General features: G+C 36.4%; 1 protein-coding gene across 1 annotated transcript in view; it reads left to right on the top strand.

The window, feature by feature from the left end:
- The window catches only part of LOC101746936 (BMP and activin membrane-bound inhibitor homolog), a 112026-nt gene that overhangs the window by 86011 nt on the left and 7876 nt on the right, over positions 1-18139 (top strand). Inside the window, exon 3 of the mRNA XM_004924066.4 lies at positions 11723-11880. Within this exon, the coding sequence (XP_004924123.1) occupies positions 11723-11880 (158 nt within the window). The remainder of the gene's footprint in view (positions 1-11722; positions 11881-18139) is intronic.

The raw sequence follows: 18139 nt of genomic DNA, 5'->3' as shown, positions 1-18139 counted from the left end.
AAAATGGAAATTAGCGAAAATAGTATGAACGTACAAATACTTTCTGATATATTTAAATTAACTAGAGGTCCCGCAGTAGTCGAAATTCGACTATAATTAATTGGAATTGTAAGTTTGTACACTATTATTGATTGTATATTATACTTCTATTATCACAAATTTCGCCAAGGCTACACTATAAAAAAATATTAATAAAGACAAACAATATTTAATCTATTCTCAATTTGACCACAGACGTCAAGAACAAAAGTTTGACAATAAATAATATGCATGCGAGTGCGCGTCAAATACATGGTATTTAGTGTGTGTAATGTTTTCTTAATTGATTTAATGTATCTTTTATGCATTATTTAAAAAAAATATTAGCATTTTGCACTTCTTCTTTATATTCTCTATAAGCGTGGAAAATTTCATACTCCTTCGTCCTCGCAATTTTCGTAAAAAGGGATACAAAGTTTTTGCTTTACTTATTAATATATAGATATCTGCTTTGTAATCTTGTGAGTGAAATTCATTACTTAATATCGCATTAGCATCCACACTAGACTAATGCTTAAACCTTCAAGATTATCTAGAAATAACTTTATAATCGATTGCAGAATTTGTACCGTGAAACTGAAATAAAACAAAACAAACAACAAACAAGAAAGCAATTTAACTAAAAACGTGTTGAAAGAATTGAATAAATTTAAATAAAGTAAACGATATTATTACAGGTTGAATTATAAATGATCCAATAAATACTGAGTTAGAATGCGGCTGTAAAAAATAACACAGCGACACTTAAATACAATTCATAAACGCTTTTTTTTTCTTCCTACCTAAGCTGTTAGCCTTGAGAGGCTATTTCAGCGGAACCTTAACTAGTAGATGAGCTCACGGGGCTCAAAACTGACGAAGTTGCTAACACGAACCCTAGCAAGAGCCGTGCTTCGCAGAATATACCACCCGATTGGAAACGCGACCCACTGAGAAGATCCGGCGAGAAACTCAGTGGGCTGTGTCTGAGGGTTCATTTACTCGTCGAGCCCTTCGTCGCAAGCGACGGGTTCGACGAGAACGGTGACCGATGCTTGAAGCACCTAAAAGCACCGTTAGTGGATCAGGAGGATCCGAAATGACGTGTGGATAAACGCAATACACGGAGAATGTATTCTTATTTCAATATTTACGAATAAATTCAACATAAAAAGATTAAAAGTCGCGTCCCCTTGAATTCAGTGGACTCCAAAGTTATACCTAATTGCAATTCTAATTAGTCGGTCCCTCTTCGTTGAAATGTTCCTTCTCTCAAAAAAGACGAACCAAAAGCAAACAATTTAACAAATTGACCGTAGCTGAATCAGGCGACGGTAGCTGAACAAAATTTATATGACATCGTTTAAATTCCATCTTAAGCGTATCTGCTATCAAAACGGCTTATTCAAATTTAATAGCGGACACACTAGACCGCGTATAAACTTCACTGACCAGTATATAATATATTATGAACATAATTATGATTTGTTTTAGCCGATAGAGCATTTCGCTTCCTGTCGTTCTTTTAACTTTCTGGAATTAATTAACTTTCCTTTGTTGGAAGCGATGCGGCTATGTGCCCTGTCATCGATCAATTCTGCTTATCACGCCGGAGCGCCCAAACTAATATCTGTGCCTTGTTTCGAGTGTCTACAATCAATTTGTCTACGATCATTTCGAAATTACTCCACGGTTCTTTCATCATCTGTGACGGTATAAAGTTTTGATTGAACGCCGTTAGCTTTTTGTCCATCGCTAATGGGTTTTGCTTGTTGACATTTGACTTCCATTTTGTCTGGTCACTAACGATCCACTTCATCGATTGCGTGGTTTATGCGTGCCTTGAATGTCAATTACGATGTATCAATTATGTACAATATTCTGTTTATATTCGTATACATAGACAGGCCCATAAAATTGACTCTAAAACTCTGAAGCAGAACATTGAGCAATCAATGTTTTATTTTCTTGTGTGTTCGAATCTTTTAATATTAATTAACCGAACGAAGGCACGGAGCGGCTGTGTTTTTATGTTCGGAAATTACCTACCCAGTTGATTATCTTATTCGATCGGTCCGCCGAAGCCAAACAGGTTCCGAGACGCATGCCCGCTTTTATTTGTTTTAAATAATTTTTGCTTGTTTTTGGCGATCCACCTCCATTATCTCGGCTAACGATCGCAGTTTCTCCTGCTTTAAGAATTCCATCGAATCGAGATTTTATTTTATATGTTATTAATTGTGTTTGAGTTATTTATTGTGTATTGTCGGCGTGATGTCCTCGTTTGTTAAGATAAGGGTGATTGTATGAGGTCTGGGGTTGAATGACGGGTCAGGAGACTAGATAGCAGCTGAACGGGCGCTGACCCTGGTTATAAATTCAATACAACAATGTAAAATGAACTTTATAGCTTTACGGCAACGTTTAAAACTCAACGCACTTTGTATATTCAATATAATTGATATTAAGTTTTCGAATCTCCGCTTCTTTTACGACTTAGTGTATTTACTTAATATAATCAGTTAGTACGAAAATAGATTTAAAAAAATTTATGCGCATTTGGTCGCTTCCTTTGCTTTGAAATACACGCCCCGTTGAGATATTGTCATAATGCCCACGCATATGTTACACTTATCTCTTGTGGATTATTGTTATCCACGAGATCGACTATTCCCTTTGTTCCTGCATTCAATCCATCTTACCCTTTGTTCGAGAATAATGCGCTTGTATAAATTTATTATTAAGGTCATTATACGGTAAACATTGCACTGCTTATAAAGTTATTGTTCGGAGAATCAATTGGTAATTAGTGGTAAATGAAAAATAGCTTATAATGCTCCTAAGTAACAATACGGCTTATTCATGTCGAGTAATGCGACTTTGTCGGTGCTCCAATCATGCAGGCAGAAGGCATGATTTCGAGTTTACATCGTCTACTTAATATCAATACTTCAAAATCAACAAATTTTTCGTATTTATCCGTGCGTGCTACGTATGATGCCCACGGATGGGTAGGTAGTACGATTTCAGAGAAGCAAGTCATCATAAAATCCAAATGTGAGTTTAACCTCAGGTCTCAAAGCGATAATTCCCCTTTAGATGAAGAGGAGATCTAAGAAGAAATGGATGGATTGCGTGAAAGACGATATGTGTAAGAGGTGAGTGAGCCAAGAAATGGTATATGATAGAGGAGTATGGAAGGAGAAAACATGTTGCGCCGACCCCGGGTAACTGGGAGAAGGGTAGGAGAATGATGATGTTGTCCATTATTCCCTTTGATCACTTAATACCTTGTCAGTGCGTCTACAGCTATAAAAAAAACCATAAAAATATCTGCTTACCATACCTACATGTCTGTACACACATCCCAAATAGGCCAAATTTGAATCCTTCTGATTAAAAATTCAATTATAATTTTCTTCGATTCAATATTTGTTGAATCTTATCGTGTTCAGCCTCGTGTTTTGTTTAAAGAGAAGCAGTTGCTATCTTAACTGACAGTTCTTAATGAGACGTCGATTCCGTTTTAAATGTAACAGGTTATTGACACATTAATGAAATGATTGCAAGCTATCGGGTTCACCAAACGTCATTCAGTTATTTGTATAAACTAGTAGTAGTCCAGCAGTGGTTGAAATTCGACTATAATTCATTGAAATTATAAGTTTGAACATTATTATGGTTCTATTGTCAAATACTATTTATTATATTTCTATAGTCACAGATTTCGCCAAGACTAAACTATAGACATATACTCGTAATATTAAAGCTAAACAATATTAACGTATTCTCAATTTGACCACAAGCAATAACAAAAGTTTGACTATAAACAAATAGTATAGTATAGTAGTGTGCGTGTCAAATACATGGTAGTGTGTGTAATGTTTTCTTTATTGATGTAATGTATTTTTAATGCATTATTTAAAAAAAATATTAGCATTGTGCACTCCTTCTCTATATTCTCTATAAGTGTGGGAAATTTCATACTCCTCCGTCCGCGCAATTTTCGTAAGAAGGGATACAAAGTTTTTGCTTCACGTATTAATATGTAGATACCCTAAAGATATTATTAAAAATACTTTTACGGTTTAATTTCGCGTTTATTATCTTTTATTTCCAACCTTTCGAAAACTTTACAGCTTTGTGACGTCCGAAATCTATACATACTAGAGGTCCCGCACTAGTCGAAAATTCTCGAATCAATTCGGAAATACATGAAGTCAGCGTCGGAACGATACTTCGATAAGGCTATGCGTCATGATAATCGCCTTATCGTTGCCGCCGCTGACTACTCCCCGAATCCTGATCATGCAGGAGCCAGTCACCGTCGACGCCCTAGACACGTCCTTACGGATCCATCAGATCCAATAACCTTTGCATTAGATGCCTTCAGCTCTAATACTAGGGGCAGGCTTAGGGACCCCGGTAACCGTACTCGTCGAACTCGACAAAGAGGTCGACGTGCAACCTAACCCATGCATCAGCCCGCTGAGTTTCTCGCCGGATCTTCTCAGCGGGTCGCGATTCCGATCCGGTAGTAGATTCATTCGCGAAACAATTGCTCTTGAGTTGTTAGGTCTCCTTCGGAGGCGCTCGGGCAGTTGTTAGCAAATCCCACCCCTCTTGGCTGAGCCTTTGCTCGCCCACCTGTCCTGGTGAAACTGGAAAGGCCTTCGGGCCACCAGTAAACTTTCAATCATAAAAAAAAAAAAAAAAAAAAAAAAAAAAAAAAAAAAAAAAAAAAAAAAAAAAATTGTCGAAAATCGAATATAATTAATTGGAATTGTAAGTTTGTACACTATTATGATTGTATTTTATACTTCTATAATCACAAATTTCGCCTAGGATACACTACAAAAAAATATTAACAAAGATAAACAATATTTAATCTATTCTCAATTTGACCACAGACGTCAAGAACAAAAGTTTGACAATAAATAGTATGCATGCGTGTGTGCGTCAAATACATGATATGTAGTGTGTGTAATGTTTTCTTTATTGATTTAATGTATCTTTTATGCATTATTTTTTAAAAAATTAGCATTGTGCACTTCTTCTCTATATTCTCTATAAGTGTGGAAAATTTCATACTCCTCCGTCCGCGCAATTTTCGTAAAGAGGGATACAAAGTTTTTGCTTCACGTATTAATATATAGATAAATAAAATTAGAGTGTCTGTTTGTAATATTGAAATAACCGCTTTTTACTACCTGCATATGAATATACATATACTTATACGGTACATACACCAAAATAACATTTTTTACAATTTTTGTCTGTCTGTCTATTTGTTCCGGCTAATCTCTGGAACGGCTGGACCGATTTTGATGAGACTTTCACTAATAGGTAGCTGATGATATAAGGAGTAACTTAGGCTTTTTAGACTTTTTTAGACTAGTTTCGCCCCGCGCCGTCACCCGCGGTACGTCAACAAACGCGGATAACATTTCGGGACTCAGCTATCAATAATAAAATTTAATGCTTCCGAAGCGAAACGAGGGCGGGTCGCTAGTATATTAATATAATGAGAATATTAAACGCGAGATTAAACCGTAAAAGTCATTTTAATTGCGTCTACCTCTCACGAAAACCGAAATACTTTCATATAATATATTATTGGATAGGTTGAATGACTATTAAGAATTCGATTGACATTTTGTAAATTTTTATTTTAAGACCACAATTTATATCGAATGATAGTCGGCATAAGTAATTTTTCTCTTCCATTCACTTCTATCAGCCGTAAGCTCAACACTCAACAACTCTCTCTTTCATATCATCATTCACACACTCCGTTTATGTCTTCTTCGGTCGACCTCTCTCCCCTCTACTCGTAATTAACTTAACTAATATTTAATCTCTATATATAAAAATGAATTGCTGTTCGTTAGTCTCGCTAAAACTCGAGAACGGCTGGACCGATTTGGCTAATTTTGGTCTTGAATTATTTATAGAAGTCCAGAGAAGGTTTAAAAGATAGATAAATATGAAAATGCTCGGAATTAAATAATAATAACAATTCTTTTTCCCTTTGATGTGTCCCCGTCGGTCGGATTCCTTTTGTTTGTATTAAGTTTATTTTATACAAAAGTTTAGATATTTTATTTATCGATTGAGGCACTACGAAGTCTGCCGGGTCAGCTAGTTTATAATAACAATATCCCCTATAGACTCGTCGCATGCTTCGAGATAGCATGGGTCGTTTGAGGGCGGATTATATTAAAACTTTAACATTGTTAATGAGCGTCACCCAAATCTGATTGATGCGAGGATTTAATCAGTCCGATACATAGTGATGTGACATTTTATTGAAAATATCGATACGCGTCGCAAGCGAAATTGCGAACTCTTTTCAAGTTAGCATCATCATTCGTAGCACACTACCCCATTCGGGCGTAGCTAAAACATAAATATACACGATGTTGATCCAATGATAATGTTAAGACTCTTAGCACCGGGCAAATGATGCCATGCTCTTAATACGATCTTTAAAAGACTGACTGAGATCTGTCAACTAAAAAAAGCGTAATTTAAATACCAATATCCACATGTACAGACTAATTTATTAGTAAAAAAAAAGAGATACCTAGCAAGTCTAATTTTAGCAAAACTGACAATATTTCAAATTTCGAAGACTCCGGAGCATGCCGAATCGGCAATCAAAATTATTCAAATCGTCCACAAAGATTTAACGAATAGAGACCAAACGACGTAATCGTCGGTGTTCCCGTGAGAACACGACTTAGGCATTCGATATTCGAATATGCTAATTATAATCGAAACGAAATTCGAATAGTATTCGAAAACATCGATTTAATTGCGTATTCCCAAAATATCGAAGTGATTATATTTAATGTAGACATGGCAAACCTTCAATAAACATAACATACGACCAGTATGGCCACGACCACTGTTTACTGGACACAACTTAATTAACTTGGTAATAACTTAACTCAGCATCTAAAACCTCTCAAAAATTTATATTAATATGATATGATAATAATTAACTAAATTTACTAAATAACCGGGAACAAATCACTAACGGTCATCCGGCTCCAAATTAGGGTTCCCTGTGTTATTGGTACTAGAAACTGACATACGTAATTAGGGTTACCAGACGTACCGTATTTTCCGGGACGTCCCGACGACTTAGTTTAAAATGTCGGCGGGACTGACTCTGTCCCGTATTCGAACCGTACGATTATAAGTTTGTATTGATTTTTATAAATATGTTAAAATCGATAAAAATATTTTAAAACTGACTTGCTCCTCGGAGAATTATAAAAAAAATTCAAGAATGTCACTATATAATTTTCCTTTTTATTTGTCCCGGGTGAAAAACTAAAAACCGGTATTTTTTGCCTATTTAAGCATTTGCCCCTTATAGGCTGAAAAAAAAATCTGGCAACCCTATACGTAATATACGTTTAGTTAAATACATATATGTATAGATAGTTTTTTTTCTCTACCTATGCTGATAGCCTTGAGAGGCTATTTCAGCTTCACTCTAACGTGTAGGTGAGCTCACGGGACTCAAACCGGAGTGTTGCTATCACTAGCCCTAGCAAGAGCAGTGCTTCGCAGAATCTACCACCGGATCGGAAACGCGACCCACTGAGAAGATCCGGCGAGAAACTCAGTGGGCTGTGTCTGTAGGCTAATATAGGATAGTAAACACCCAGATAGAGAGCAAAAAACCTATTCATCGCACGAATGTTTACCCGATGCGAGAATCGAACCCACAACCCTTGGCGCAGCAGTCAGGAGCGCTAACGAATGCATCACCGAGTCAGTCATAATAACGTCAGTTTCTGCATAATCTTTAATATATTGACTCTCAATATTTATAAGAAGATGATCCTAAGCATAAGGTTTATCCGCGCTGAAGAAATAAGTTCGTGTAATAAAAATCAGACCCGCAAAATTATAATTTGCGCAATTACTGGTGGTAGGACGTCTTGTGAGTCCGCACGGGTAGGTACCACCGACCTGCCTATTTCTGCCGTGAAGCAGTAATGCGTTTGGGTTTGAAGGGTGGGGCAGCCGTTGTACTGTCCATAGGCTCCGGTGACCATTTAAAATCAGGTGGGCCGTGAGCTCGTCCACCCACCCTCCTAAGCAATAAATATCTAAAAAGCACAGTAGCAAAACGTTACGACACAATTCTACATGCTAGCATCTTATACAACTTGTTTTAGGCACTTATGTTTTTAATTTGAGGATTCTTGAGTCACAACTCCATTGCTCAATCTCAGAAAACAAGGTGAACAACTTCATTTAACTTAATAAAAAAATACTTTCTATATTTCCCTAACGTGTTTACGATAGTACGTTATAGCCAACATAAAACAGATAAAGTATCAGTGTATTTACATATGACTAGGCTTGAAGTCATCGTGGACTAATCCCCGTATCTTTAGTCGTTCACTCGAGCTTAAATCGACTCGACTCAACCTCCAACGCGCCTTTTGGTATGCTTGATCGTAAAAATAATCTTCGCTCAATCGTCCCTCGAAAAATTTGCTCACCGGAGTGGAGTAAATGAACTTCAAATCTACCGGACTGTTGAGTTGAGAGTTGAGGAATATTGTAATGGTCGACTAAAAATACCAAGCTCGAGTAAGTTTTGGAGGAATGCGCGAGGCGTGGGCTCGGATGGGATCGAGTGAAGGAATATTTGAGGAAATGTCTAAAGATGTGGGTGTAAAGCAGGGGTTCCCAAACTTATTTTGTCTACTGCCCACTCTGAGAATAGATTATTTTTAGCTCCCCCATTTTTTCACCTACTTAAAACCACTATAGCGACAGCTCAGTCGCTCTAAAAGTTCTCCTAGATGAAATTACAAATCGCTTCCCAAGCCTGTACACAACGGCCCCTTTTTTTTTCTGGGTCTCTTACCGCCCCCTTTTAGGACTGCAGCGCCCACGAGGGGGCGTTATCGCCCATTTTGGGAAAGGCTGGTGTAAAGAATAAGACGAGCGGTGCATATCGAATGATGGGATAGGGTCGATGTTCAAATCCCGCAGGCGGGTACCAAATTTTCTAATGAGTTACCTATTCATTTAACATATCGAGGGTTGTAAAGCTATTTGTTGTAAGCGACATTTCGCTTAATACGCCACATTTATCTTTGTAATTAAAAGTCCGTTTTGTTTGGTATTAGCATCAACAAATCGATGTTTTTAATTGAACTTCAATTATGTTTACCCCATTCAAATGGCTGAAGAAGTTTTTATGGTATTTTTTCCAAAGATTAACCTATAAATGGCTCTCCTATAAAGTTGCAAAAATGTTGCTTAAAACAAATTGCCTTTCACCCGTCGATATGTTCACGAACGACTTCCACGATTAAGGAATATGATCCTGTAATAAAAATATAACCCGCCAAAATGATTATTAACTAGCTTTTGCCCGTGACACTTTGCGCGTGGAATAGTTACTTTGGCGTTTATCTACATATAGCGTAAGCTATGAAAAGGGAAAAATACCCCGATTTCGAAACATTCTTTATTGGGGCTCCACTTGGTCCTATTGGTCTTAACGTGATGGTATATAGCCTATAATACCCTTCCTTAATAAATGAGCTATCTGATACTGAAAGAATTTTCCAAATCGGACTAGTAAGTAGTTCCTGAGATTAGCGCGTTCAAACAAACAAACTCTTCAGCTTTATAATATTAGTATAGATGAGTTTAATTTCCGTAATTACTTGCGGTAGGGCGTCTTTCTTGTACATGGGTACGTGTAGATATTACCCCTCTTACCTCTACCTCCCGAAATATTATGCGTTCCGATTAGAGGGCTTGGCACAGCCATGTCTCTAGGTGAGTGACGACATTCCCCATGTGATACTGCGAAGCACTGCACTTGCTAGGGCCAGTGTTAGCAACACCTCCTAGTTTGAGCCCCGTGAGCTCACCTACCTACACGCTAGGGCAACGCTGATATAGCCTCTCAAGGCTATCAGCATAAGTAGGAAAAAAATTGTAATGTCTATACTCCATGGGTTCCGTTCATGTAGTAAATAAAAAATAGACATTTTAAGTGTAGACAATTTAAAGACTCAGATATGTTTTGTTTTTATTATTAACATTTGACCGTTCACGATTTAAACTTAAAATAAATTTCGAATTCATTAATACGTTACCAATGGAAATAATTGCTTAATTATTCCTAGAAATATAGTTGCTCAATTAAAAACAAAAAAACTTCCTAATTTTTAATCGAACTCTCTATTAACTATTGACAGTAGTTATATGGAATTTATTAATGTCGAACTCACAATTTTTAATATCAAGAAGCAATTAATTGTAAACAATTACATACAATTACGAATGTTAATGTTTTACAAGCTCCGTGAGAACCGACTCCGTGAGCGGTTTGCTTGTCGAAAATGACAATTTGTATTCAACGTACGCGACTGTACTTATTTATCTGTACTCGGCTGTACAGTCATTTATGTCTTGACTCACGTGGTGCATGATTTAAAGAGCTATGTAAAAAAATAAACTGCATAAATATGATTAAAATTCTATTTGAACGTCTCGCATTCGTAAAATAATGCTAACATATCGTCTGCTCGCATTAAAACTGTATAATCTCAAAACTTGCAAAATTTTACAGGAGAGTGTTTTACATTTATTTTTTAGTTTTTACCAGTTACATTATCTGTCTTTTAAAGTAAGATAAAATTATGTATTAATTTTGTTAATAGTAGTCAACATATAGGTAAACTAAAAAAAAACCCACTAAAATTAAACTACGCTCTTTTGACAGTATTTATGAGAAAAATACTGGTGATACCAAATGATTCCGAATATTAAATCAATTTCGAATGTTTTTGGAAATTGTACCCTTTTAATGCGATAAGACGATATGTTGTCCGATGCGATATAAAGCGATGGTTAGTGGCGTGACCCAATTGGAAACTTATATTTTTGTTGATTTTTGGAATTTATACAAAACATATAAAATTTAAAAGAACTTTTAAAAAACACTCACAATGTTTTTAAAACTCGTCTTAAACCGCCTTTAAAAGAATTAGCTTCCTTAACCTATTATTGGAAAATATTAAATTTTTAAACATTTTTACATACTTTACGAGTGTTCGACAGAAACTTGTTTTTGAACGATGAACAAAAAACATAATTAATGGTTGATTTAAATGCCGAAAATATTGGAAGGTAAAATTTCTGTTTATTTTTTGTTTTTCGTATAGCGTTACTTTTATTATGTGACACTAATTTGCGCTGAAATTTTCTTGTAACCGCAAAAGGAGTAAAAATCGCTTACTCTCTTTCTCTCTTCCAAGTTTTTCTTAGATCGTTATCCTAAACTAACTTCCAAATTTAAAATCACCAACTTATTAGGTACTTCCTCATCACCATCACCAGCTTATTACGTACTTCCTAAAAGCTGGTGATTTAGACCGTACATTTCCCTAATATTTATTTATTTATTTATTTCATTTACTTCAGATTTTGCATCCATATTATTATTTGCATTCATTAACATTTCATACAGTATACCAGAATTAAATAAAAATAATAACTACAATCTTGGAATAAAACAAAAGCAATAATAATAATAAAAAACAAAAAATCAAATAATAATAAAACAAAAACTCAAAATTAACATCAAAACTACCTTGACCTAAAGGCTGATTTGGGTGAAAAATATAATATAAATATATTCTTCTTACAGAGAAGAAGCGGTGCTATCTTATTGCCAGAATACTCAACTCGGTATTGGACCGCCCCCTGCTCCGGCCCACTCTCCACTTCATTGCTGCTTCAAAGATTTGTGCAACCATGAAGACAGTCCACTGGCGAGAGCTAGACTGAACCTCACTAATGAATTAGGTAAGATTTTTCGTTTTCTTTTTTAACTAGGCTGTTTTATCAGCAACCATTTGCCTTGATTTAACAAATAACTGCAAAACAAAAAAATGACTTTTTGGCGGGAACGCGAGGAGCGAAGTTGTGTGAATTGTTTTATTTTGTCTATTTATTGTTTGATCAGGCTTAAATGTGTAATAACGGTGGTGTATTTAATATCTGTGAAAGTGCACAAATGTGGGAAAATGAAACAAAGCAGCTGGCTTCTGGGGATCCTCCAAAAAGTCTACTGAAAAGTCACAGTAAATAATCACCATTTTACTAAGATTATTCTTTATCCCATATCACCTCATCTCATTTCATTTCATGTCAATTGATTCCAAATCCATCAACTCCAAATTCATCAACTTCATTTCATTTCACTTCATATTATCATGTTTCATAAAAAAAAATTATAAAAGATTAGGCTGTATGGTATGATACCTTGACCTTTCCAGTTGAAAAAATAGAACTACTACTTAATAGTAAAACAAAAATCTGTCATGGTCAATCTTTAAAAAAAATTATTAAATTTAACCCAAAAAATCGCTAAAACAAAATGGAGTTCGTTCTTAAAATACTTAGCAATGAAACGAGTTATATCGGTGCTGTAATTATAATACTAAACAAAAACTCGAATCAATCGAATTGTTCGTGGTATGTAATATAATTGCGAATATATTAATAAAGCCCTCTCATGTGGGCGGCTCTAAAAATACCGCAGATCGCGTTTAATATAAGTGGTCGACGGTGGCACGACGGTCAACACACGACAACTCTTAAGGCATTAAGGGCATACTTACTAATGTTCCCTTTGTGAATATAGAAGGAACGATTTCAGAAAAAGAATAACGAGATGAAATCTAATAGTCGCTGTTAGGGTCGAAATGATTCGATACGCGAAAACATATTATTACCTTTAAAAATCATTCTATTCATTTTAATTTTTCATCTTTATTAACAATAACATTAGGACTATAAGGTAGGTCGTGTGATCATGATAAAAATACTAACCTATAGACACAGCCCACTAAGTTTTTCGCCGGATATTCTCAGTGGATCGCGATTCCGATTCGGTGGTAGATTCTGCGAATCACTGCTCTTGCTAGGACTTGTGTTGGCAAATTCTCTTAGTTTGAGCCTGTGAGCTCACCTACCCGTCTGGGCGTAGCTGGAATTTCTCTTAGGCTACCAAAGATTATGTAGGGAAAAAAAGATAAAAATAATGCACATTGTTATTTATTCTCAATAAATCATTAAAATAATCGATCTAAAAGATACTAGTTTTGGTCGGAATCCGAAAACAGAAACACAGTCCGTATTTGCCCAACAGCGATTTTTAATATAAGATAGACAAACCTCTGATGTCTATAAACGGAGAATACATTACTTTACATACAACAGTGTCTGACTGCTGATCAGAGACACGAAGATAACACAATAATAATCGAAGGACGTCAATAGGCCAGATAATAAACCAAAATATTGTTAAGGTCAAAAAATATATTCACAAAAACAAAATCAGTAAATCGGAAACAATGAAAAATAACATATTTTTTTTATTGCTTAGGTGGGTGGACGAGCTCACAGCCCACCTGGTGTTAAGTGGTTACTGGAGCCCATAGACATCTACAATTTAAATGCGCCACCCACCTTGAGATATAAGTTCTAAGGTCTCAGTATAGTTACAACGGCTACCCCACCCTTCAAACCGAAACGCATTACTGCTTCCGGTAGAAATAGGCGGGGTGGTGGTACCTACCCGTGCGGACTTACAAGAGGTCCTACCACCAGTGAAAACAACGAAAACAAACACGAAAATAAAATTAAAAACTATTTGAGAACTGTTCGAAGAGAATATTTAATTGTATCTATATGAACATGACTTAATAATGGATGCACATTATCTCTAAATGTCTCCTTTGTATTTTTCGTTTCATACAATTTAACTGAATACCATGACATTACACGCATCGTTGTTCAGGTAATAGCCCCCTTTTTTCTAAATTTTCCATAATCGTGCGTACCTAGAATCTTTTCAAACAATGATGCAAGTGTTCTAGTTCGCCACATACGCGATTTTATATTATTAGTGTAATCACCGTGCAATTCTCAACTACGTTAAACGCGTAAATACTGTGCAAAACATCTTTCTTGATAATAGGTTGCATTTCTACAACCGCTGATTGAGTGACTGAAAACAGTGTTTTATAGGACTTTTTTTTTATTGCTTAGTTGCGTGGACGAGCTCACAGCTCACCTGGTGTTAAGTGGTTACTGGAGCCCGTAGACATCCACAACGTAAATGCGCCACCCACCTTGAGATCTAAGTTCTAAGGTCTCACTATAGTTACAACGGCTGCTCCACCCTTCAAACCGAAACGCATTACTGCTTCACGGCAGAAATAGGCAGGGCGGTAGTTTTGAGGGGGACTTTGCGGTAGTTTCAGTATGAAGACAACATGTCCTTCTTCAAACGAGGCTTGTGGAGAGTATTAAGCGGTAGGCAGCGGCTTGGCTCTGCCCCTGGCATTGCTGAAGTCCATGGGCGACGGTAACCACTCACCATCAGGTGGGCCGTATGCTCGTCTGCCTACAAGGGCAATAAGAAAAAAAAAAAAAAAATGTATTTTTTTTATTGAATATATTAAAGCACTAGCTTTTGCCCGCGACTCCGTCCGCGTGGAATAAATAGTTACTTTGGCATAACGTTAAACTTTACTCCCACTTCATTTACGTAGAAAGTGAAAATATTTTTGAATTATAGAATGTTAAGGAGCTATTTAAATCAATATTTTGAAACATTCTTTATTAGTGATCCACTTGTATTGGTCTTACCGTGATGTTATATAGCTTATAGCCTTCCTCAATAAATGGGCTATCTAACACTGAAAGAATTTTTCAAATCGGACCTGTAGTTCCTGAGATTAGCGCGTTCAAACAAACAAACTCTTCAGCTTCATAATATTAGTAGGTATAGATTTAATTGTTTTATATGTGTTCGTCCGGGTTAAGCAACCAACGGAAATCTTTTTTTCCCCATCTACCTATTCGATGGTAGCCTAAGGGTATTTTCCAGTTACTCCCGGAAGGTTAGGTGAGCTCACGTGATCAACTTGAGAGAATATGCTAACACTAGTCCTAGCAAGAGCAGTGCTTCGCAGAATCTACCACCGAATCGGAATCGCGACGTATTGAGAAGAGCCGGCGAAAAATTCAGTCCGGCTATGTCTGTGGGTAAATTGTTTATCAATTATGTACGTATGTGCCGTACCTACGCTTGTGTGTGTTTTCCCAAACGAACACTACATAGTACATACATAATGTGACCATGCGTCCCGATTTGGGCGGGACAGTCCCGCTTTCGGGCATTCTGTGCCGTTGTCCCCGGTGAAGCCGACATAGTTCCGCTTTTGCATACAGAAGAAACGATAAATATATTTTTCAATTCATTATAGAGCTAGAATTGTTTAAATGAGCTAATTTAACAAAAGAGGTACAGACTATTATAGAGTAGTAACTATTTTGTGTTTAGTGCTTTGATTCTTTTGTGTTATTCTATCTTCTATAAGAAAATACTTGTAAAGCACTAAATACTTTTTTTATTATATATTTTTATTATTAGGGGATGTATGGAAATGGTAGTGCAAGGTAGAGGGGCAAGAGGTCGACCGAAGAAGACATGGATGGTTTTTTTTTTTCCTACCTAAGCTTATAGCTTAGAGGCTATTTCAGCGTAACCGTGGCTAGTAGGTGAGCTCACGGGGCTCAAACCTGACGACGTTGCTAACACGAACCCTAGCAAGAGCCGTGCTTCGCAGAATCTACCACCGGATCGGAAACGCGACCTACTGAGAAGATCCGGCGAGAAACTCAGTGGGCTGTGTCTGAGAGTTAATTTACTCGTCGAGCCCTTCGTCGCAAGCGACGGGTTCGACGAGAACGGTGACCGGTGCTTGAAGTACCTAAAAGCACTGTTAGTGGATCGGGAGGATCCGAGATGACGTGTTTTGGGCGACGTCGACTGCTTTCCATTCTGTCCGCAGGATCGGGAATGTAGTTACCGGCGGCCACGATCAGAGGGTTCTCGTGTCGTGCCGCTTTATCGAAGTGGGCATGGATGGAGTGTGTGAATGACGATATGAGAGAGAGAGGAGTGAGTGTTGAGATGACGGCTGATAGAAGAGAATGGAAGAGAAAAATTAGCTGTGCCGACCCCACCTAGTGGGATAAGGTAGAGTAAAAGAAGAAAGAAGATAATTTTGCAGATGTCCCGCTTTGATAAAAGTTCTTAATGGTCACGTTTTATATATATCACAATCACGATACAAGTTAGAACAAACCCCCTCCTGGCTGAGCCTTTGCTCGCCCACCTGTCCTGGTGAAACTGGAAAGGCCTCCGGGCCACCAGTAATCCTTCAATCATAAAAAAAAAACAAGTTAGAACAAGTTAAAACATGTAAGTCCAATTGTACGCAATTAACAAAATTCATTTATTGAATCATTTTGTACGCTACAAGTAACGCAGATAAGAGAACTGATTAACCTAGTTTTTTTATGTTTTTGTTTTATTTTTCCTTGTGTGCAAATTATGAAATATTTTATTATAAAAGATTAATAAGTCAATATTTCAGTATTCGTTTAGTGACTCGTAGACATAATTAAGACATTTTTTACAATAAAACGCACGCGGTTTTTTACAATAAAATATTTTTTTCTTACGCTATTTTTAATTCAAATTTATTTTCTATTTTTTAGTTGAATTTTCTATAAAAACGTATTTTGTTAGTTTTTTTAAACTATTTATTTAATAAATACTAATTAATAAATAGGTACTAAAAAATAAATTTATTAGATTAAAGCTTCACGTAATATTGTGAACTTAAATTAAAACAAATAACACAAAGGGAAGATCTTCCACAGAGCTTAGTACCTTGTATCTTGAAAATATCTATATTTGAAAATGTTTAGATGTTATGTGATGACTACCCGCCACACTTTGTTTAAGTATTTAATATCGTTTGCCGTTTATATTCAAAGTTAGCTCTTTGTTCACGATTGACTTCCACGGTGAAGGAATAACATCGTGTAATAAAAATCAAACCCGCAATATTATAATTTATCTTGTGAGTCCGCACGCGTAGGTACCACCACCCCGCCTATTTGTGCCGTGAAGCAGTAATGCGTTTCGGTTTGAAGGATGGGACAGCGGTTGTAACTGTACTGAGACCTTAGAACTTATGTCTCAAGGTGGGTGGCGCGTTTACGCTGTAGATGTCTATGGGCTCCAGTAACCTGTGAGCTCGTTCAACCATCTATGCAATAAATGAATAGAACTTCGACAACTCTCTCCTAATACGCAATATACATTTCGTATTCAATATTGTGTATGTATAGTTCACGACGAAGTATATTGTTTTACAGTACTGACAAGATTCAATGCGCAATTACATCCCAGTCTCGGAACAAAGATATTATTCTAATAGCATTCTCGTACTGAGTAAACAAGTCTGAATCATGATTCTGAAGTACGACGGAATACGGTTAAGATTCAACACAATTTATGTTTTAATTGCATCTTTACTGCCATAAGGTTGAACGTCCGTGTTATTGACTGGGGTTTTATTGTCGAAAACAAAAGAATATGCATTTTCGAAAAGGGTACATCTCTGAAAACTGTAAAATGTTCAGGAAATGAAAAAAAAACTGATTATTTTCTAAAGCAGTGTAAAATTTAAATCATTCACTTTTGAGATATATTTTAGTTTTAATTAGCAATTGAAAATTACTGGAATTATTATGAAAATGGGTGTAGGTAAGCCTCAAAACTACATGTATATGAAAAAAGCGGTAGGCAGCGGCTTGGCTCTGCCTTTGGCATTGCTGAAGTCCATGGGCGACGGTAACCACTCGCCATCAGGTGGGCCGTATGCTCGTCTGCCTACAAAGGCAATAAAAAAAAAATGTATTTGACAAAATATGCGACATGTGTCCTTTTCGAAATTGAATATTCAAATAGAGAAAAGGGATATGCGAATTGTACTTAGCGGGTGCTTTATTTGAGGTCCGAAATTTCACCTGCACCTAAATATAGAATTAAAAATAGTGAAGCTATTAAATATATGTCATTTTACTTCTTAAAATCGCATATACTCGTACTAAATTTAACAGTCAATTTTATCATACACGAAATACGCGCTCTTTTTTATAAGCCGTGTTATAAGAGAATGAACTTGCTAATTTC

Source organism: Bombyx mori, chromosome 8 (genome assembly GCF_030269925.1).
Source record: "Bombyx mori chromosome 8, ASM3026992v2".
NCBI classification, from domain to species: Eukaryota; Metazoa; Arthropoda; class Insecta; order Lepidoptera; family Bombycidae; genus Bombyx; species Bombyx mori.
This window is presented reverse-complemented; position numbering and strand designations above follow the sequence as displayed.